The sequence below is a fragment of the Papaver somniferum genome, chromosome 6 (genome assembly GCF_003573695.1).
Source record: "Papaver somniferum cultivar HN1 chromosome 6, ASM357369v1, whole genome shotgun sequence".
Taxonomy (NCBI): domain Eukaryota; kingdom Viridiplantae; phylum Streptophyta; class Magnoliopsida; order Ranunculales; family Papaveraceae; genus Papaver; species Papaver somniferum.
The window spans coordinates 135,873,618-135,897,040 of NC_039363.1; the positions used below are offsets into that span (position 1 = coordinate 135,873,618).

General features: G+C 36.2%; 2 protein-coding genes across 2 annotated transcripts; one reads left to right on the forward strand and one right to left on the reverse strand.

Annotated features, from left to right (window-relative positions):
• Positions 1-1,727: 1,727 nt before the first annotated feature.
• LOC113289432 (cyclin-D4-1-like) lies at positions 1,728-4,026 on the reverse strand. Its single transcript, XM_026538680.1, has 6 exons — positions 3,555-4,026; positions 3,112-3,198; positions 2,880-2,978; positions 2,547-2,745; positions 2,314-2,441; positions 1,728-2,165 (listed from the first exon to the last, which is right to left on the reverse strand). The coding sequence occupies exons 1-6, from the start codon at positions 3,867-3,869 to the stop codon at positions 1,947-1,949; spliced, it is 1,047 nt and encodes a 348-aa protein (XP_026394465.1). The 5' UTR covers positions 3,870-4,026; the 3' UTR covers positions 1,728-1,946.
• Positions 4,027-6,446: 2,420 nt separating this feature from the next.
• Positions 6,447-9,283, forward strand: LOC113291537 (serpin-ZX-like). The gene is made up of 3 exons (XM_026541062.1): positions 6,447-6,884; positions 7,924-8,111; positions 8,995-9,283. Exons 1-3 carry the CDS (start codon positions 6,447-6,449, stop codon positions 9,281-9,283), a joined length of 915 nt encoding a protein of 304 aa, XP_026396847.1.
• The last annotated feature ends 14,140 nt before the right edge of the window (positions 9,284-23,423 follow it).

Below are 23,423 nucleotides of genomic sequence, written 5' to 3' on the forward strand. Positions count from 1 at the left end.
GAGGAAGAAGAAGAGATGTTTAGGATAGTTTATTTTTTTATTTTAGGTTCAAGGGTATATAGTTTTCCCATCCTTATAAGGTCACCTAGGATGGGAAAACTATTTTGTATGCCTTGAAAGTTTTTGGTATGCCTAAAATCATAGTTCTACTTAAGAGCTTCAAGGCACACAGATTGATTATTCTAACTAGGGTAGGGTGATAAGGTGTGGCATAGGGCAGATAAATTATTTAGTAATCCTTCATTAATTTATTTTTCAAGATTTTTATTGTAACTTTTTTTATTTTTGTTTTCCGTTCTCTCTTCTCTTACTGTAAGGAAATGTACAATAACATATTTTATTTTTTTGTGTTTGATTGATAGATATGCTTAATTTGAAAAACCAGGGATTTTACGGCAGTTACAAAATGAAGTTCTGCTGACAATTAAAACAAATTATTAACCGAACTGCTCACTATTCTTTATTTTAAGGTGCTAATAAACAGTTCAGCTAACAATTAAATACAAATAATGTTAGCCGAACTTCACTTTAAAGAACAACACTACGTTCCCCTGTCATATTGTTGTCGCTTTAAGCCGCTGACAAGTTTATCAGCCAAACTTAAGAGTATTCTTCACATGCAAAGACCACCCAGCTAATAACTTATCATCCGATCTCAGGAAGGATGTTTTAAAAACGGATAACTTGTCGGTTGAACCTAGATTTTGTTAATTACAAAAGAATATTTATTTCTTTTATAAAGATAAAGATTAGTTTAAAAAATATTAACGAAAAAATAAGAAAAATATAAAGGACAGTGACAATTTTACAGTATGTTTTGAAAGTTTTCAGTATCCCTTAGGTTTTTTTATTTATTATTATTTTTTATTTTTTTCAATCAAATATTATTAAAATGCAAGCACTCACAGTTAATTAGGGGGCAGACTTGAACATAAAGGGGGAGCACGACTCCAAAACAACCTCAAGTAAACCAAGACATCCATGATCACTGCTTTTTTTTTTTACCTAAAATACCTTTAGGTGAAATTTTTTAAATTTCTCTAAGAACACACAAGAACAGAAAAGCACACCTCAATAGCAAAAGTTCATCATTAAGAAAATAATTAACAATCGAAGTCCAAGTGACTTGCACTAGTCAGGTGCGTCAACCAGTCAGAACCTAATCTAAGTTTCACGAAATTAAAACAAAACTTTACAGGATACCTAATTGTTCAGGTTCAGACACCTGAATTCTCAATAGTGTGAACCAAAAATCTAAATCGGACCGTTATCGTAATACATAACAAATAAATAACCCAAACTATCTTTAATAAACAGGTAACTTGGTTATTTTATCCCGTTAATATCCCTTAACACACCCACATAACTATCAATAACCAAGAGACCTCCTTGTATTTATGTGTCTCCTAAATCTTGGTTCTTTTTCTGTTAGGTACCTCTAGATTCCTTTCTCCTGGAAACTAATTCCACTCTTTTTTTCACCACAAATTTCTCAACAAGAAGAATGACATTAAAGAAGAAGGAGAACAAGATAAAAATCGAAATTCATAACCATATTTATATTATTCAATTTTGTATATTTTTTTTCAATTGCTTATTATTCCATTTTTGGGAGACAAAAGCAACATTAGTGTGTTTATTCTCCTAATCAGATACTTCAGGGGGATGTCAATTATTCCTCCCACCATGTCTGTATAAAAACAGCTCTTATGATTTGACAAAAAACATGTATTACTCTATGTTTTTTTCATTATAAACTTCCTAAATAAGTAAATATGCATCGAAAAGAACTGTTCATTTCCTTCGTAACTCAACAGTTATTGTTTGCAAAAATTACTTACCTTTCTTCGTCTTACATCAATTGCCAAAACTTGTGTTGCTTATCAAATTGAATATGTTAATATATTTGTGAGAAGTGAACTCTTCTCCTCCTCTGCCTTCTCACCTCATTTCAGTCTCCTCCTCTTTGAAGAATCTTGACTGGTTTGAATGAAATTTGCACTTGAACCTTCGATTGAATCATCACTTTTATAGCTCAAGGATGTAATATCTAATACCCCATTAGGACTTTGGGGTACAGATGAGCCTGAGATACCTTCAATCTTAAAAGACTCATTTACGAGTGACACCCCTTGGATCATACCAAGGCACTTCAACAATTTCTCCTGTAAACAGGGGTGAGAAACCTATGAGGATACACATAAGTTATGTTCGATCACACTTTGGGTTATGTTTGAATATACTGTAATCTAAGTTATTGCAAAAGAAAGCAACACAGCAAAAAAAATTTAGATGAGTTGTAACCAAGTTTACCTTATTTATATGTTGGATGAAACCAAATGCACACCTCTCAAGCTGCATTGCCTCAATCCCGCCCAATGATACATATATCGCCACTGCTGCAGCTAATTCAGAAGGCTTGAATTCGAAGAAGTTGATCCCTGAAATCAGTTCCAACCAACAATTGTCACACAATTCAGTTTTCTACAATTGGAGTATTTGAGTTTGTTTTTGGTGGAAGACTGATAACTGGGAAAGACACAGACCTCTAAGTGTGCTTAAAATAAGGGCAAATGATTGAGAGATTAAAAATCTCGAAGGTTGACCACCATTTATCTTTGTGAGAAAGTAGTCTATGAATGTGAAAGGGGTCACTGCTTGCATTCTCCAATTCAATGTACTTAGCACTAGAAGTTCCATTCTTTGAATAGTTTTAGCTTCAAAAATGAATTCGGGTTCGCAAACCTGCGCAAAACCCAAGTCCCATTAAGACTATCAGAACACAAAGAAAATGCCGATCAAGTTCTAACATTCAAAGTGCAGTGTTTGGTTTCATTGTGCAAAAGACAATGCAATCAATAGTTACGAGCTTTTTCTACCTGCAAATCTAAAGATAATGTCAATTCCGTCTCCTCCATTTTAGCTGCAATGGACAAACAAGCCACAGCTAACAACTGCATCATCCATGACTTACCCCTCTAACACAGGAAAGACATACAGCAAGAACACAATGAGAACCCCAATCAGCAATTCAACCCAACATGGAATAAGTTTATTCTAACGAAGAAATGAGTGTTAATGCATACTGGGTCCATTAGTTTTGCAACTTACAGGAAGCTCATACGCCGAAAGGAACCTATCCAAGTAATTTATCCATAAATACGCACTCAAAGGTCCAAAATTGTGATACCCATGAACCTGTAAAACACAAATACAACAACCTTCAACATCATTGTAATGGAGAAACAAAAACACAATCAGAACAAACAACACAACGTAGAAATTCCCAGCAATATAACAAAACTGTCAGATCTTTAGATCAACATATCATACAGTTTATAGGCATCAAACTCTGGGGCAAAGTCATCAAATTGTTACAGATTAAGAAGAAAACACTAAAAAGGAAAATGAATCTAAAAGCTCAACAACCATTTAATAGAAACCATTAAGAAGTATCAGATTATTAAACCCCAAGACTAAATCTTTATTAAAGAGACCCATTTGAGGAAACTATATTAATCCAAAGAAAAATACACGAGGAATGAAATGATTACCTTCCCAATCCAATCAATAGTATCACTTCTGATCTTTAAATCCACCTCTCCATTCTGCAATCTCTTAAAGTAATCATCTCTTGGCAGATGAAAAGTTTCTCTCTGAAACATCAAAACTAAATCCTCTTCACTATGATACTCAACGGAAAACCCATCCCCATGTAAAAAGTTAAGATTTTGATTATGGGTTTGATGTTCTAGTTGTTCAGAAAGAGCTTCCCCAAGCTCATAATCATTGTTTATGTTAATATCATCAACAACATCATCATTAAAGCAGATAATGCTCTCTTCTGCACAAAGAAGATTGGGGGCCATAAATTATAAAAACTTTGTATAAGGAAGTAAGGATCTTAAAAGTTTCTCTGCATCTGAAATCTCATCTCCAATTACTCATTAGATATTGTGGATGAAATGGGTTTTTCTTCTTTAACTTTCATGAGGGGAAGGAGGTAGAGAGAGAGTGTGCGCAAGGACGGGGGGGTTATGTAAGAAAAGAAAAAGAACAGACAAAATGGAGAAAAGCAAGTCAATTAACAGCTAACCAAGTAAAAATTTACTCCGTATCAACCCCCAATTAGCAGTAATAATTCAGTCATAAACTTGTCGGTTTTATAGATCCGACAATGCAAGATTTATGGTAAATAATTTCACAAGTTCACAACACACAAATTTAACGTGGTACAAGCTCAAACTTGCTTAATTGACCTGCCAAGCTCTTCATCATATAATAAAAGATATCCGATATACCATGGTTTTAGATCATTTTTGTTACTGAGAAACTGATTTCGAAAAAATGACAAGTTAGTTACTGATTCGGTATTTTTTTACGGTAAGAACTGAACTTGAACATTATGACATGATTCACTCCAACAAAAATTTAGAACCAGCATATCAGCCGTATGCATTAAACCCTAGATTATCCACCTTGAAGATTTGGAACCCGCATTCCAGACTCCTAACAACTAGGTAGCTAAGAGCCAAAGACTGTTATGATTTAGTTAAATGGTGACAAGTTTTACACTTAGTTGACTTGTAAAAAAAAGGGTACGAATTGTCTGATGATAGGGTTTAAACGAGGTGATTATTCTGGTTGTCTGGCATCTGCTATAAAAATTAATGGGTCCAACTTCTCTTTCACAATCTTGGTGGAAATGGGTCAGTGGGTGAATATTATAGATTATTAGCAATAGGGGTGTAAATAATACCCGAAAATACTCGGCCTGCATGTATCCGTCCGAGCACGCCTGTACCTGAAGTAGCCCAAAGTCTGTTATGGCCCGTCATGGACCACCCGGCCTGGCCTGAATTAATTTATTGAGCGGTCTCGGACTTTGCGATTAATTATGATGCCCGGCCTGATACCTGGCCTGGTGCCCGGCCTGAAAGCCTTCTATGTGTCATTAATCATTTAATATCCTCTTAAAAAGACTTAAAAGTTACAATTTTATAATTGTCAATTTTGTGTCAAGAAAAATAAAATATATAATTGTTTTTTTACTTATAATTAACCTTTTCAAAACATTAATGGTAATATATTTTCTTATTAGAAAGTTTATTGTATTCTAATTAATTATTTATTATAGGCTAAAATTAAAAAAAATTCAGTGTAATTTAAATATAAAATAATACTATCACTTACGATAGGCGATGTTGGAAAGGAAAGGATATTGTATTTAATACCGTTCATTTGAAAATTTAAACTTAAAATTTTTTTTTCAAAATAGTGACCTATCCGACCCGATCTGGCCTGCCCGTATAAAAAGCGGGATTTGGGCGGTCTTTGGGTAGCAAATTATCTACTTGTGCCCGGCCTGTCCGGCCTGAATTTGTTTACGGGCTCACAAATATTAAGCCTAGCCTGCCCGACCTGTCTTAGTTTTTGGGTCGGGCGGCCCGGCCTGCCCGAATTTACACCCCTAATTAGCACGATGTTACCTTCAAGATCCCAATGGAAAGATTTTACATCCATTTTGTACGAGTGATGAAACTGGTAAAAACAACAACTCTTTATCAAAAGGACTTATCCCTTTTACTTGGTCTAGCTAGGGATTGGACCACAAGACAGCGTAAAAACTTGCAATCCATGTACGAAGCTCGTTGGAGACATCTGGTTGAACGAGTCGAAGAACGGGAATTTTGTATTCTCTCCTCAATAGATAATGCTCTAGGGTTACTAGCTTCGGGAGAAAGTGCTGAAACTTTAAAAGAAATATTAGGCTTTCTCAACTGTGAAAGCATCGATCATCTACATTCGGTAAACTCGGGACTCCTCCACTCTTTTGCAAAAAATGGACCTCAACTGTCTTTTGTTAGCGGTGTTTGGGTTGACAAATCTTCTCCTCTTAGAACTACGTTCGAAGAAGTTGCAACCGGAGTTTATAAAGCAAAAGTCGAGACTGTGGATTTCAAATATAAGGTAACTGAGAAATTTATTTATTGTTAAATCATTTTTTCCGTACATAGGGCATACAAATTATATACTCCTTTGTATTTAGCATTTTTTTAATAAAAGATAATATGCCATGTCTCCACTTATTTTTGATTTGTTATTGTAACTTATTCAGGGTGAAAATGCCGTGAGAGGGTGAACCAATGGGTTAAAAAGAACCCAAAGGATTAATTCAGGATCTCCTTTCTAATGGAGCTGTGAATGAATATACAAATGTTTTACTGGCGAATGCACTCTATTTTAAAGGATTTTGGATGGAAAATCAATTTAAGCCAACTCTTACAGAGAAATCAGACTTCTATCTCCTTGATGGCAAGAAATCAATAAAAATTCCCTTCATGTCGAGTAACTATCATAAGCAATCTATTAGTTGCTTTGAAAGCTTCAAGGTACTTCGACTCGGGTACCAATCAATAACACAAATAAGTGATCGATATTTTTATATGTATATAGTTTTACCTGATCAAAGAGATGGGCTTGGTGGACTTATAGAAAAGTTGAGTTCTAATTTTGCTGGTTTTATGGATCAGCATATCTCGGTCAATCATCCATATGTTCCAATTGGACAATTCAAGATTCCGAAGTTCAGTATCCATTTTGATTTTGAAGTATCACGAGTACTCAAGGAGTTTGGTGTAGTTATGCCTTTTGATGAATCCAAAGCACAGCTGACTGAGATGGTAAATATTGATGATCCTAGTAATGAACACAAGCTACATGTTTCAAATGTTTTTCACAAGTTTTTTGTTGAAATTGATGAAAAAGGAACTAAAGCTGCTGCTTCAACTGGGATTCAGCTAGCAACCATAGCTGCCATACGTCCTCCTCCTCATGTTGATTTTATTGCAGATCATCCTTTCATGTTCATAATCAAAGAGCAGGTAAGTGGTGTGGTGTTGTTCATGGGACATGTCCTCGATCCTTCTCTAGACTCGTGATGATTCTAAATATATGTGTCCTTGGTATTTTAGCCAGTAAGTTTTTGTTTTTATTTTTTCTTGAATTCGAGATATTAAAACTGAATGTCACCTTTATTTTAAGAAACCTTTAGAAATTTATTTCTCTTTATGCCTTTGATAGTTTTTGTTTGTCTTTGAATATGCTAATTGTCAATAACATCAAAAGTGGCAGTAACACCAACTTCTTCCAGTTATCGCACTAGTCTAAGGGAAAATTTGTTTATATATGTTGTTTAAGAAAGTCCTGGGACAACTTCGGCAACAACTATCCAAGTGCCATCCAGGCACGTACAAACTATCTTGATTTTTTTACAAAAATCAATGCCTGTGACAAAAGGCTCCGAGGCGACAAAAGGCTTTTGGTAATCGGATGAAAGAAGGGGGATTCTGAAAACATACAGGCTTTTGGTAACGAAGGGGAATTCTGAAAACATACAAAAGGAAGAGTAGCATATTCAAAATCTCCTGGAATAAGGAAGGTACCATGATAGCTGCAATTTATGCCAACATCGTGTGTGTAATGGAACGTAGCAACAAGATACTGAGATGCTTGAATAGATAAACGTCTATGCAGGTTTACAGTATAAATAACTTCAGAGTTTGTAAAAAAAAAGTTATATTACACGAAGTAGGTAACTTTCCAACTCTTTCCAACGTTGAACCATCCTCTTAGAGGTAAAAGCAGAACAATGATCTATAAATCTCCAAATACCATTAATTCATTAGTGAGAGAATTATACTATAGATGAGAAGAATTTACAAGTCTACCTGTTGAAAGAAGAGAAAGAAAAGTTTATAGAAAAATTGTCTCCAGGTCCATATAAATTCAGGTAATTTTCACCTCACCTACTTGTTAGACAAACACAAAATAGATACAAACTATATATTATTCCTTGGTCGCGTTGGGTATAGGAAAAACCTTTTCTCAACATAATGTCAAATTTAATTTTTGAATCTACAGCCAAGACCGTGGATTTCAAAACGTATAGGTAGTACAGAGAATACCGGTGTTCTAAGAATCATCGTTGGACGTGCTAACACACAACTTTCTACTGTTGAGGGCATGAGGGTATCATTCACTCGTCACTCTCAAACTAATACTACGTGCCGATCAACAACAACAACAAAAATTGCTCGTTGCCCTTCCAGGTTCTCGTAAAATAGATAAGAAGAAAAAGGAGCTTTCGTTCTTGTGCTGGACACAGCTTTAAAGCCTTTAACCAGCTTCTACTAAAATATACAGTACATATGTGTAAATTAAAGGTTAGCATAGTTTGCTGCATTAGGGTTTCTGCTATTCTGGTAGATATGGAAAGGGAAAAATTAAAAGTTAACGCACCCTCTTTCAAAATTGATAGATCACAGAGAAGAACAATTGTGAGAATTGGAAAAATCTTAAAAGAAATGGAGTTATGGAAGGACAACATAAAATAATTGGAATCACCCAAAGACAACATAAAAATCGGCAATCCATGTATGAAGCTCGTTGGTGACATCTGGTTGAACAAGTCGAAGAACGTGAATTTTGTATTCTCTCCATTCTCAATAGACAATGCTCTAGGGTTACTAGCTTCGGGAGCAAGTACTGAAACTTTAAAAGAGATATTAGGCTTTCTCGACTGTGAAAGCCTCGATCATCTACATTCAGTTAATTCGGGACTCATCGAATCTTTTGCCCAAAAAGGACCTCAACTGTCTTTCTTTAGCGGTGTGTGGGTTGACAAATCTTCTCCTCTTAAACCTTCGTACGAAGAAGTTGCAACCGGAGTTTATAATGCAAGAGTGTGAACTAATGGGTTAAAAAAGAAACCAAAGGATTAATTCAGGATCTCCTTCCTAATGGAGTTGTGAATGAAGATACAAATATTTTACTGGCGAATGCACTCTATTTTAAAGGATTTTGGATGGAAAATCAATTTAAGCCAACGCTTACAGAGGAATCAGAGTTGTATCTTCTCGATTGAAAGAAATCGGTAAAAATTCCCTTCATGTCCAGTAACAATTATAAGCAAGCTATTAGTTACTTTGACAGCTTCAAGGTACTTCGACTCTTGTACCAATCAAGAACACGAGTAAGTGATCGATATTTTTCTATGTATATGGTTTTACCTGAGAAAAGAGATGGGCTTGGTGAACTAATAGAAAATGTGAGTTCTGATTCAGCTGGTTTTCTGGATGAACATATCTTGGTCAATCATCCATATGTTCCAACTGGACAATTCAAGATTCCGAAGTTCAGTATCCATTTTGATTTTGAAGTATCACGAGTGCTCAAGGAGTTTGGTGTAGTTATGCCTTTTGATGAATCCAAGCACAGCTGACTGAGATGGTGGATATTTATAGTCCTAGTAATGAACACAAGCTTCATGTTTCAAATGTTTATCACAAGTTTCTTGTTGAAATTGATGAAAAAGGAACTAAAGTTGTTGCTTCAACTGGTATGCAGCTAGCAACCATGGCTGGCAGACCACCTCCTCCTCCTCCTCCTCCTGTTAATTTTATTGCAGATCATCCTTTCATGTTCATAATCAGAGAGCAGGTAAGTGGTGTGGTGTTGTCCATGGGACATGTCCTCGATCCTTCTCTAGACTCGTGATCAGGGTCGTTCTTGGGAAAAATTTTCCCCAAAGTGAATTCATTTTTTTCCCCTAAACAACATCAATACCTTTTATACTTATAGAAACATTCAATTAGGCCATCAATCCATATTCCGATTGGTTGTTTTTATGGGTTTGTAAGAAAGAGAATTGAAAAAAAGCAAAACTATAATGCGCCGTGATCTGGAAGAAAGGAGGCAGTAGAGCCGTAGAGGTGAAGAGGAAAGAACGAGATAAAAAGAAACTAAAACGTTTCTTCTCAAAGTTAAATTGTATAGATAATCTCCCCTCCTTTAAAATACTAAGTCATATGAGCTCCCACGTCGCACGGTGAGTATGACACCCCTCTCAAATTAAATTAGATAAAAGCTTTCACACGTAACAATTCTGGAGAGGACAAGTGGTGGAACTCTATTGGTCAAAACATTAAAAACTGAATTACACCCTATATTTAACTGGCCGTTAATAACACTGTTAGCAAAAACATGGGTGTACAACACTTATGTGAGTATTTACAGCTAATTAATTACTTACACTTGGTTTACACCAAATACTTAACTGGACGTTACTAACGCCGGTTAGGTATACAAAACTTCCGTCGAAATTTAAACCGAGATACCTCTTAGGTTGAGAAAAAGGAAATAATTCTTTTTCTCCCTTCATAATAAGCTCTAAAAAACCAAGGTGACCATATTTACCACACAAAAACTCCACCCATATGTTAAGATCCATTAAATCTACATATTCCATAAAATTGATACGAAAACTCCAAATATTTTTAAAACGGTAAATTACATCCATTCCATTTTATAGAAATACCGAGCTTACCCCCTTCTTCTTTCTCTAGTCATCTTCTTCTTCGTATTTAGATTGACCGTCTCTCTGCTTTTCTCTATCTCACTCACATCGCCATTACCAGCATCATCTCTCTATCTCTAGTCGTCTTCTTTTTCGTATTTAGATTGACCAAGACCATCTCATGATCGTCCATCAACACCGCCTCATTCTTTTCTCTCCCCTCATCACCACCAGCACTACCGAAAGCAGAAGCAACATCCGTAGGTCATGAGAGTTGTATTACCTTCTCTTCCTCGCTCCAAATTAATTTCCAGAAGGTAAATTTTTTAATTTACATATGCAGAGATGGGATTTTGAATCAATTTCATTTTTTTATCGAATTTTATTTGATTTATAATTCGTTTTGTATCTGTTTCTGTTTTATTTATTCCAAAATTAGGGCTTTGTTTTGGATTTTTGGAAATTGTTAGGGAAAACTTGATTGTATAATTGGTACTAAACTTATCTTTTTCTTTGTTGTTGTCATTGTTGATTTTCTACGAAGTGGGACAAACAAGAGTTTTCTTTTGCTTTTCTATGGTTCCATGACATTTATAAGCTAAACATAGTCTGTTGAAAGTAGTGGAGACTCTTTAGTTCAATGACATTGTACTTGAAAAAACTCTCAATGACATCTTTTTTGATCATGGATGAAGCAGTGCTAACCAATCCTCAATATTGTTAGTGAAAAAATTCTTTCCTTGGATTTTAACTTTGTATGATTTTTAACAGTCCCTGGTGCCGCATTCACTACCAAAATCAACTATTGGAACCGCTGTATACATTACTTGAGAAGTATTACTAAAGAAACAGTATGATGAAAAGGTAAAATCCTCAATCACCACTTGCTAGTCTTATCGGACATAATCTTGTTGTAATTAGTATTACCAATTCGAAGCTACTGCGCATGCTGTCAATTTTTTTGTCTACGTATATGCTATAGTACCATGAAATTTATAAGCTAGACATAGTGTTGGTAAATGTTCATATTGCACAAAGTAAATGTTTATGTTGTATAAACTGTATGCCTCTGTTGTTGCTGTTGTCAGTAAGTGGTGATGGTGGTGAGTGGGTTGTTTCGTTCCTTCTTATCTTAGCTTGTTTAAGTGCACTTTCAGCATTATACTGTACTTGATATTTTGGGAAATTTTATGTCTCAGTAATTTAAAGTTTTCATTGTTGGCAGGTCATAATTGCGGTTAGAGTTCGGCGTACTGATGAGTGCCAAATATTGTATATATTTATCCCTTTTTGTTGGCATTTAACTCATCTTTTGCGCATTAATTCTACATTTTATCCCATATTCTGTATTTTCATTGTTTTCAAGAATAAATAATTTTCTTAATTAATTTTGCATTTTTAGGTACTAAATAAATCCTGGTTATCTCACGGAGCGAAAAGAGCAAAGGAACGGCAAAGACTCTCGATAGGAGGAAGCGAAGATTGATGTTTGCAAGAGCCGGATCAATTAGAAGTGGGATTGAAGAGGAAGAATTGTTCTTAAAGAAGATATGGGCTTGGTATACCCAAGGCCCAAAACCCTTACCCAAATCCATTTCCATTATACATACCCATTTCCACGAGAGCCGTCAGATTGGATCCATCTCATCATCCGACGGTCGCCTCATCATTGTGCATCAAACTCCGAAGATCCTGTCAAACACTATAATACCTAACTCCATCTGAAGCCGTCAGTTTTGTTGTATCTCATAATCCAACAATCGTGAAAACCCTCTTTATCGTAGCCGTTCGATTCAATCTATATGGGATCGTCCAACGGATTTTCATCGCCGTACATCAACTCTTGAGGTCTCCGCCTCACACCATAGCAACACATACCCTATTCCCAACCAAACAACCCCTAATCCTAATCCCATCCATAATCTACTTCATTCTCATCCACAATTCCATCTTCAACTGTTTAGCTTTGTTTTCTTGTTTTGTATTGCTTTTGCCTTGTTGTTTCTTCCCTGCCCTGCAACTCTGTTGCTTTTCTGTTTTGCATTTTCTTCACTGCTTGAGCAGCTGCAGTACTGCTGCTGTAACCCTTGCTGCATTGCTGCCTTTTTCTTCTACTGCTGCAATTGCTGCTGCAGCACTTGTGCTGCTTTGCTTCCCCCTGCTGCTGCCTCCTGCCTCAGCTGCTGTTGCTGCTGCCAAACTGCTGCAGCTCTTGCTCCTGCTGCTGCCTTCCTTTTCCTGCCTGCTGCTGCTGAGCCCAAAGCTCAGTTCACTTCCAAAAGCCTCTGAAGCCCAGTTAAGGCCAAAGCCTAGTTCACTACCAAACCCAAGTCACAAGTGAACTGTTAAGCCCAATTCACAGTTGAACTGTTGAGCCCAAAGCTCAAATCAGTTCACTGAAACCAAAGCCCATAGTCCACATTTCTGAGCCCAAGCTCAGTTCAATCCAATTCAAAATCATTCAAAGGCCCAAAGCACAATCATAACCCATTGGTTACCAAAATCCATTGGTACCCAAAGCCCAACAATAGCAAATTTAGGAACCCAATTAGCTAGAAAACTCCAAACACACCCGATCTCTGTGGATCGACCCGTACTTGCACGGACTACAACCAACGACCGTGCACTTGCGGTATTATTGTAGGCCCGCGTTTCATTTCACTTCAATTTTATACACATTTCCGGGCCCACCAAGTTTTTGGCGCCGCTGCCGGGGACTCGGTTGCGGCGCATTTGTTGTTTTTCTTTGCCTTGCTTTTCTGTGCAGTTGCATATCTTGCATAATTTTCTGCCATTTGCATCTGTCTACCACCTGCATCTCATGCTGTAGTTAATAGCATTTTAGCATCTGTAGTTGTAACTTAGTAATCATTTTAGTCTTGTAAATATTAGTTAGTAATCATCTGTAGTTGTTCATTAACTTTGCTACTTAGCTATACCTTGCATCCTAGCATTAGCATTCTGTTCTGTATCATTATCATTTCCATTCTGTGTAGCTGTAGCATCACTGCATCATCTTAGACATTTGCATAATCTCTTCTTAATTGCTTAAACTGCACAACTCTGGAAACTGAAGCTTTTGTTGAGTTAGCAAGTACATGTGCTTCTCCTGCTGCCCTGCCTGCAAGCCCTGAACTGAACCACCTGCTGCTGCTGGTGCTCTTGTGCTGCTGTGGTGCTCCTGCTGGTGCCAGGCCAAGAATCCTGTGAGCTTCTGCACCTGTTGCTGCTGATCTGCTCCTGCTGCAAAGCCCTGAGCTGGTGAGCCTGCTGAAGACCAAGCCCAACAGGACTGTGCTGCTGAGGAAAAAAATCACAAGCCAATCAGTAGCAAATCACAAGCCCAACTGGGCCTGCTGAAGTTGCTGTCAAGCTTAACAATTTGAACCAAGCCCAACTGGGCCTTGAGTGTTGAAGCCAAAGCTTAGGATGATCCAAAGCCCAACTGGGCTTTTGCAACCTAACTGAGCAGCTGGGCTGTGCTTCAAAGGTAAGCCTAAACCCATTAAGAGAACCCAACCTGTGGGCTTCCATTTTTAATTTGTGGGCTTGTAATAATTTTTGTTTTTCTTTATTTTTTTATTTGGGCTTGTAATAATTTTTCTTTTTCTTCTTTTTCTTTCTTTTATGGGCTTGTAATTATTTATTGTTGTTTTTATTTTCTTTTGTGGGGTGTGATAATTTATGCTAGGCTAAGTTTAAAAAAAAAAAAAAAAAAAACACCAAAATTTTGCTCCTAATTTCAAAAACCAAAACTTTTCTCCCATTCAAAAACCAAATTTTACTTGCTCCCATTTTAACAACCAAATTTTTTCTAAATATCCCATTAAAACCAAACTTGCCAAAAAAAAAAATGTCTCCCACCAAAACCAAATTTTTCCCAAAAATCCAAACCCTTTAAAAACCAAATTCTGAGCTTTGTAACATAGTTACTTAGCTTTTGAGCCAATCATGTCTGGATTTTGGTCTGCTCCTGGGGATGGAAATAAACTCTTAGAGAACTTGCTTATGGGCATATGCCACGTTATGAACCTTCCACGGACCATGATGTCAATAGTCATAGGAATTATTATGGACATTTTCAAAGTCCCGAGCCGCAATACATGAACCCTAATGACTATTCATACATGCATCATTTATCGCAACGTGAAAATGAACATTTTGCTAGTGCCTCACTCACCAATCATCACTTATGGATCAAATAGAAGCTCGAATCACAGCTTTAGAAATACAATCACATGAGGAATCTGTCACATCTAATTTTCTTAGGCAACCTGAAATCTATGCATGTCCCGCATGTGGTAGTTTAGACCACCCTGTTGAGAATTGTCATATTTTGCATAATTTTAGGCAATCTAGAGAAAATCCAAGGTATGAAATGCCCATAAATTGTGAGAATGGTAGTCATTGGGACCATAATCAATCCTTTGAGGGTTGCGATCAATCTTTTATAAACCCTAATGACCATGCACACATGTACCAATCACCACAATTTGAACATGAAGAATTTTGTACTCCCATGAATTTAGACTCCACCACAGAAGCTTTCAGACTCAGTGAGCAAAACTTCGATAGATCTACATCACGAATTCAGGCATATTTAGATCAGATTTTGCTTCACCTACAAAAGGAGGAAATTCATGAGGAAATGTATGTTGTCCCTAATGAAGTGTCTAGTCCCATTCATGTAAATGATGTTGAATATGAACCTAATTTAGAGGAACATGAATCGACTAATGACACCACCACTTTTAATGAGGACCAATATGCATGCTACCATGATGATGATTATGATGATATGTTAGAAGAACATGAAAATATTGTGGAACCTGTTGGTTCAATAACATATGGCTTCTCGCCCTCGACCTTCATGAATGTTGTTTTTTCTATACTCATTGTAATTCATATGATTTTGATATTGACATGGGATTCGTACAATTATTCTGTGAAGATGAGCATGACATAGGAATAGTTGAATCTTCTGTAGACACTAATATGCATGAAAATATATTTGATGTGTCTGATTCTCTACCTAGGTCACATTGTGATATTTCTCCTGATTTGCCGATGCATGAGAATGAATTGTTGATGATGTTGATGATTCTAGTGTGAACTTGCTAATTTGATTGATGATTGTGAGCATGATGTGACATGTGTAGATGATTTAGGAGATTTTGATTTGATTAATAATGATGTGCCTATCTCCTACATAAGTCACAATCTGATGGCCTTCCACCCAACCTAGATTTGGTTTGTACCCATATTGTCAAACCACTTTTCTGAGAGCCCAATCTAGGTTTGGAACTGTGTGCTTCCCAAGTCCTCTTGGACTATTTTGCTTCTAAGTATAATATCTTTGAGGAACCACAGTTGGAAATAGCATGTTTGCCCGTCCCTAGCACAGTTCATTTCGAGCTAGACCTTGTGCATGATGAACCCCCAAACTGCGAGATTTTGTTTTCAAAATTTATCCGTAAAATCCAGGTTTGGGGGTAGCTCATTTTGTTTCACAGTTTCACTTGCGTTTCTTTCCTTTATTATTTGTGAAGCTGTTGAAACCTTTACACTTTGTCTTTTGGGTTGATCCTCAACTCTTTAGATTGTTAGTGTATGGTGAATTTTTTGTATATAATCCAGTAGTAAAATTTCTTAAAAACCCTTTTGTTCCTTTTGTATATATTTTGCTAATCCAATATGATCTCGGCTGAAATATGTTGGATTTTTGCCTTGAATAACGGAGTTTTAATTCTGCTTTCGCCGAAATCGGGTATTCTCTCTCCTTTTACTCTACTCAGCATGTCCCTTTCCATATGTTGCATTTTAATCTTTCCATATTTTGAAACATTGAGGACAATGTTTAGTTTAGGTTTGGGGGTATAGAGTAGATACCACGATAATTTGCCATAATTGAAACGAACTCCTTCTTCTTTTGAAAAAATTGAAAAATTCCAAAAAAAAATTGAAAATTGAAAAAAAAAATTAAAAGAAAAAACAAAAAAGGAGCTCATTTACCTTGAAATGTTGACTCTTGTGCAAATATGTATTTTTATTAGGAGTCTTAGTCTAGATATTTAGGCACCCTGATTCTAGCACAATTCACATAGTGATAAGAAATTTGCACGCGCACGATCTACCAATACATGTATGGCCTCGATCTTCAAGGTGTTGGATAGGAAGTTACGATTGCCAATCACTTTAGAATACTGAACGAAACTTGACTAGCTTGTTCTTTGGTTGGTTGGGATAGAAGATGGAGGTTACATTAAGAAAAACAACCATCGAATTTAACTGGGTGCATCAAAAAGGGCTACCTCTTGCAAAGTGTCATGTAATTTTTTGTTTCTTTTTGTTATGTATCAAAAGTGCTACCTTATGTAAAAATCAGTATCATTAAAAATACAAAAAAAAAAAAAAAAAATCAAGTATTTATCAATTCCATCATCTCTTGTTCCAAAAATAAAAAGAGAATAGTCAATGTAAATAAGAGTCATGTAAATAGTCATCTTTTGTTGTTTCATTGTAATAAGCAAGGAGGGTGTATGCCATTGATGTACAACGCGAGTAATTGTGAAATACCTCCAACTCATTCACAATTCTCGTAAAGTCCGGACAGCTAGCTAGATTTCGACCTCAGTTCTTAGCCTGAGAAACTATCTCTTGGTGATTAGTAGTCATAACTTCAGATCTTTCTTTACACATGTGTAGATACACTTTACACTCTTATCACATGTCTTTTTTTGTTATCAGTGCTAGGATTGTGCCTTTGATAGCTAGATTGACATCTCCATTTTGCTGTGAGCTTAAACTGTTTTGCACATGTCACATTTGATGGAATCTGAGCTCATATTTTGTCCTTAGGTTTTGTAGGCACACCTCTGGTAAACCTTCACGAGACTTCAACTCGTCCACTAGGGACACTTAGTGGTTTAAAAGGCTTAGTGCATACGCTAAATGCATTCGAGAGACCAGCGATAGTGGTATAGTTAGGATTTCCTTAGTTTGTTTTTACTTGAGGACAAGTAAAATTCAGGTTTGGGGGTATTTGATGAGTGCCAAATATTGTATATATTTATCCCTTTTTGTTGGCATTTAACTCATCTTTTGCGCATTAATTCTACATTTTATCCCATATTCTGTATTTTCATTGTTTTCAAGAATAAATAATTTTCTTAATTAATTTTGCATTTTTAGGTACTAAATAAATCCTGGTTATCTCACGGAGCGAAAAGAGCAAAGGAACGGCAAAGACTCTCGATAGGAGGAAGCGAAGATTGATGTTTGCAAGAGCCGGATCAATTAGAAGTGGGATTGAAGAGGAAGAATTGTTCTTAAAGAAGATATGGGCTTGGTATACCCAAGGCCCAAAACCCTTACCCAAATCCATTTCCATTATACATACCCATTTCCACGAGAGCCGTCAGATTGGATCCATCTCATCATCCGACGGTCGCCTCATCATTGTGCATCAAACTCCGAAGATCCTGTCAAACACTATAATACCTAACTCCATCTGAAGCCGTCAGTTTTGTTGTATCTCATAATCCAACAATCGTGAAAACCCTCTTTATCGTAGCCGTTCGATTCAATCTATATGGGATCGTCCAACGGATTTTCATCGCCGTACATCAACTCTTGAGGTCTCCGCCTCACACCATAGCAACACATACCCTATTCCCAACCAAACAACCCCTAATCCTAATCCCATCCATAATCTACTTCATTCTCATCCACAATTCCATCTTCAACTGTTTAGCTTTGTTTTCTTGTTTTGTATTGCTTTTGCCTTGTTGTTTCTTCCCTGCCCTGCAACTCTGTTGCTTTTCTGTTTTGCATTTTCTTCACTGCTTGAGCAGCTGCAGTACTGCTGCTGTAACCCTTGCTGCATTGCTGCCTTTTTCTTCTACTGCTGCAATTGCTGCTGCAGCACTTGTGCTGCTTTGCTTCCCCCTGCTGCTGCCTCCTGCCTCAGCTGCTGTTGCTGCTGCCAAACTGCTGCAGCTCTTGCTCCTGCTGCTGCCTTCCTTTTCCTGCCTGCTGCTGCTGAGCCCAAAGCTCAGTTCACTTCCAAAAGCCTCTGAAGCCCAGTTAAGGCCAAAGCCTAGTTCACTACCAAACCCAAGTCACAAGTGAACTGTTAAGCCCAATTCACAGTTGAACTGTTGAGCCCAAAGCTCAAATCAGTTCACTGAAACCAAAGCCCATAGTCCACATTTCTGAGCCCAAGCTCAGTTCAATCCAATTCAAAATCATTCAAAGGCCCAAAGCACAATCATAACCCATTGGTTACCAAAATCCATTGGTACCCAAAGCCCAACAATAGCAAATTTAGGAACCCAATTAGCTAGAAAACTCCAAACACACCCGATCTCTGTGGATCGACCCGTACTTGCACGGACTACAACCAACGACCGTGCACTTGCGGTATTATTGTAGGCCCGCGTTTCATTTCACTTCAATTTTATACACATTTCCGGGCCCACCACGTACACAACAAGTACAAATCTCTTCAGTGGAGATGTTGAAGAGGTGTTTGCATGAAACCAATGTTGTAGAGAAACTAATCAAGTTCCCACAGTTAAAAGGCCAGCTATAGTGTTTCCAAAAATACCTTGTTATTAATCCCGATACTCCGCCAAAACCAGGTCTTCCAAGTAAGAAGAAAAGAATTTTTAATACATGTTCACTTCCCAATAAGAAGATGAAAACTTGTGGTAGATTCCATGTTTTGACTACCCATAACCGAAGGACATGCCATGCTCGACAGATGTGAAGCCATTTCGATTACGATTCTTCGAATTTCAGTTTCAGTTTAGTTTAGACTACATAAAATATGTATTTAATCTACTTTTCATATTTCATTTTGATGTTTGTTTTAGAGTTATTTTTCATTTATTCTCTTTTTTATTCTTTCTATAGTTAAACATGTTAATTTGTTGCAGGTGTGTCATACTTATTTCATTTTTAGATTAAGTTTGGCAGAGCTTGCGGGCTTTTACAATCTGTTGGAACCAAAATAGGTTTCATCATATTTTTACTGGAACCCTTTTTGGTTTCATCATATTTTTGCTGAAACCCTTTTTGGTTTTATCATTTTTTACTGCTATTTTTCTTTTGCATCTTAACAACATGAGAGATTATGTTGTCTACTGTTTTCTAAAGTAAAATTACTAAGCAGTGCTTTTTTGGTGTCGTAGATATATGATACACTATTTATGAATTTTAAAGATCTGCTTACATGCTTATCAAGTGTTACAACGTAGTGAATTAGTGAAAATTTGTCCCAGTTTTTTTAAGTGACAATCAATGTTCCCGACAAAAATAGAAATAATATCCTTTAGACATAAGATGTAAGGCACTACAAAATGAAATCAGTTAATTTTTTTTTACAGAAACTGTAATTTTTCACCATTACAATTAGTCGATAACCATTTACAAGTAGTTTAAACTTCAACAAAAACTGAATTTTTGCCAAGAACAAGACATTTTTTAGGCACGACATGCGAGTATTGTTCTCCTTTTTGTATCAAAGCCTTTATTGCAGATGCTTCCGTGCACAAATGATGCAGCGAGCACCTATATGGCTTTGTTTCTCTTTTTCTCCCTGTTGTGAAACCAAAAGTAAACGATTAAACAAAATGATGAAACCATAGCTGAAGAATGATGAAACCATAACTAAAAATGGTGAAACCAAATCTGGTTAGATCAAGCAAACATCAAGTAAACACACCCAACAGATATATGTAACCATAAGAGGAGATGGTGAAACCAAATATGGTTTCATCAAAAAAATGAAGACAATATAACACGCCAACAGAAAATTGTCTTCAATTTTTTACTCAAGTTCGACAAGGGGAAAATGAATAAAACCAAAAATGGTTTCATCAAAAATACAAGAATTAATCAACACACCAATAGTTCTGGTGGAAACAAATTCGGCAAGGGAAAAATGATGAAACCAAAAATGATTTCACCAAAACTACCAGAACTAATCAACACACCAACAATTCTGATGGAACCAAATTCGACAAGGAAAAAATGATGAAACCAAAAATGGTTTCATCAAAACTACTAGAATTAATCAACACACCAACAGTTCTGGTGGAACCAAATTCGACAAGGAAAAAATGTCGCATCCAAAAATTGTTTCATCAAAATGACCAGAATCAACCAACAACAACGAACTAGTTCTAGTGGAATTAAATCTAACAGTCAAAAAATGTAAGATTTGTTCATACTGATCATTAATGAACAGTAATCAAACAAAAATATGAACAATAATAAATAATGATCTTATTATTGATCAGACAACATGAGACAAAGGATTCGATTTACCTTTTGGAGGATTTTTAATCGTCTTCTTGAGTTGTTCATCTTTGTTTCTCTCTTGTTAAGCATTCTTCTTCACCATTTTAACCAGTTTTTGTGATTTTTGTTTTACTTTTTTGATTCTAGGGTATAACTTGTCTCGATCTATAATTTCTAGTTTCTAACAATCCATATTTAGAGAAAAAAAAGAGGTTCCAGTAGAAGAAAATAGAATCAGAAGGGAAATGAATTTCGTAGATCTATTTTTTTTTTCCCGAGAGATTAACCAGGGGTTAGTCGTGGGAGAGTTCGAGAGATTTTAATGTATTTAGGTTTTCTCCTGTTAGTCCTGAGGGAGTTTGAAGGAGTCTCTCCAAATCTCCGTTAGTCGCGGGGGAGTTTAGAGGAGTCTCCTAAACTCTCTAGAAAACACCTGTTAGTCGCTGGGGAGTTTAAAAAAAGCTCTTGAACTCCCTGTTAGTCAGAAAACCCTACAATACTAGGGAGTTGGTTGCTTTGGGGAGTTCGAAGGAGTTTTTAGTGTATTTTGGTCTCACAACAAATCTCTCAAAAGAGTAGAGATTTGGGAAGGAGTTTGGTGCGTAGAAAACCATAGGAGAAAGAAGAGGAAACGTTTTTTTTCCAGGTATGTTTTTTTTCTTCTTTGATCTCCATGATTGTTTATAATAGTTTGATTTGTGTACTATTTTGATTGTTTTTCATATCTTTGATCTCCATGATTGTTTATTTTGATTGTGTGTATAGTTTTTTTTTGTGGGTACTCTCTCTCTTTCAAAACTCTAATTTGTGGTTCAAAAGATCTTGGTAAGAAATTGCATGATTTGATTATAATGATATCTTTAAATTCAACCGTTGGAATATGATGAAATTTGAGTATGTCGTAGTTTACCTTGTTATAGAAGTACAGTAAAATTTTCACGTGGATCAGGTCACGTTTGCTACTGAAAAGCTTGCACAATGTATGACTATGGTCTGCTGAGTTTAAATCCCGAATAGGGGACTGATTCCTATTTATCTCATTCTCCGCTTATCGGACAAAGATGAAATTTTAGTATGATGTTTGTATATATGAAGGTTTCCTACTTTAGAAATTTCATGAAGTTCTGATCACTTTAGGTACACAAAAGTGTGAGAAATCCGGAACTGAATTCTGTATGCACGTATTGAAAGTAGTCGGGTTCTGAGTAATGTATCTTTTTAATGAACCGTTGGAATGCTATGATTTTTGAGTGTGTTGTGGAATATTGAGTTGTAAGTGTACCGTAAAAATTTTAAGAGGATCAGGTAAGTATTAGTACTGCAAAGATTGGACAATCTGAAACTGTGTTTCGGTGAAACAGAATTCCTTTACAGCTATCTTCATAATTTGTTATGTCATCATGCATTAATTGTCTTGATACTTTGCATGGGTGTCATTGAGAATCATTATCACTTGTTAAGTCCTCTTATTTAGACACATACTTCTCTTCTATTCTATATGCCAAAGTTAAATACAGTGGCGTACTTCATTCCGTATTGGCGTGTTTTAGCCAATTAATACGGTGCTTTTGTTGCAAGGAGTTGCTAAGGGATTTTATTTGATTAACAATTTGGCTAAGTAGCTCTGCGTGTTAGTAGTGTGTAATCTAGTATCACATTTTTTTATCATGTTTACATTAGACTGTTTGGTGTTATTACTATCCTTGCTTTGTTAAGTTCTAGTATTGAAATTTGAGTATGTCGTAGTTTACCTTGTTATAGAAGTACAATACAATTTTCACGCGGATCAGGTCACGTTTGCTACTGCAAAGCTTGCACAATATATGACTATGGTCTGCTGAGTTTAAATCCCGAATAGGGGACTGATTCCTATTTATCTCATTCTCCGCTTATTGGATAAAGATGAAATTTTAGTATGATGTTTGTATATATGAAGGTTACCTACTGTAGAAATTTCATGAAGTTCTGATCACTTTAGATACACCAAAGTGTGAGAAATCCGGAACTGAATTCCGTATGCACGTATTGAAAGTAGTCGGGTTCTGAGTAATGTATCTTTTTAATGAACCGTTGAAATGCTATGATTTTTGAGTGTTTTGTGGAATATTGAGTTGTAAGTGTACCATAAAAAATTTAAAGAGGATCAGGTAAGTATTAGTATTGCAAAGATTGGACAATCTGAAACTGTGTTTCGGTGAAACAGAATTCCTTTACAGCTATCTTCATAATTTGTTATGTCATCATGCATTAATTGGCTTGCTACTTTGCATGGGTGTCATTGAGAATCACTATCACTTGTTAAGTCATATTATTTAGATACATACTTCTCTTCTATTCTATATGCCAAAGTTCAATACAGTGGCGTACTTCATTCCGTATTGGCGTGTTTTAGCCAATTCATACGGTGCTTTTGTTATAATGATATCTTTAAATTCAACCGTTGGAATATGATGAAATTTGAGTATGTCGTAGTTTACCTTGTTATAGAAGTACAATAAAATTTTCACGCGGATCAGGTCACGTTTGCTACTGCAAAGCTTGCACAATATATGACTATGGTCTGCTGAGTTTAAATCCCGAATAGGGGACTGATTCCTATTTATCTCATTCTCCGCTTATCGGACAAAGCTGAAATTTTAGTATGATGTTTGTATATATGAAGGTTTCCTACTGTAGAAATTTCATGAAGTTCTGATCACTTTAGGTAAACCTGTGAGAAATCCGGAACTGAATTCTGTATGCACGTATTGAAAGTAGTCGG

Coding starts and splice junctions, on each gene's coding strand:
- LOC113289432 (XM_026538680.1), bottom strand. CDS start 3,869: ATGGCCCCCAATCTTCTTTGTGCAGAAGAGAGCATTATCTGCTTTAAT. Junction 2,979..3,111: donor TTTCGGCGTATGAGCTTCCT/GTAAGTTGCAAA, acceptor TTCCTGTGTTAG/AGGGGTAAGTCATGGATGAT. Junction 2,442..2,546: donor TATTTTAAGCACACTTAGAG/GTCTGTGTCTTT, acceptor AACTGATTTCAG/GGATCAACTTCTTCGAATTC.
- LOC113291537 (XM_026541062.1), top strand. CDS start 6,447: ATGTATATAGTTTTACCTGATCAAAGAGATGGGCTTGGTGGACTTATA. Junction 6,885..7,923: donor TGTTCATAATCAAAGAGCAG/GTAAGTGGTGTG, acceptor TTGAATCTACAG/CCAAGACCGTGGATTTCAAA. Junction 8,112..8,994: donor ATTGCTCGTTGCCCTTCCAG/GTTCTCGTAAAA, acceptor TTACTTTGACAG/CTTCAAGGTACTTCGACTCT.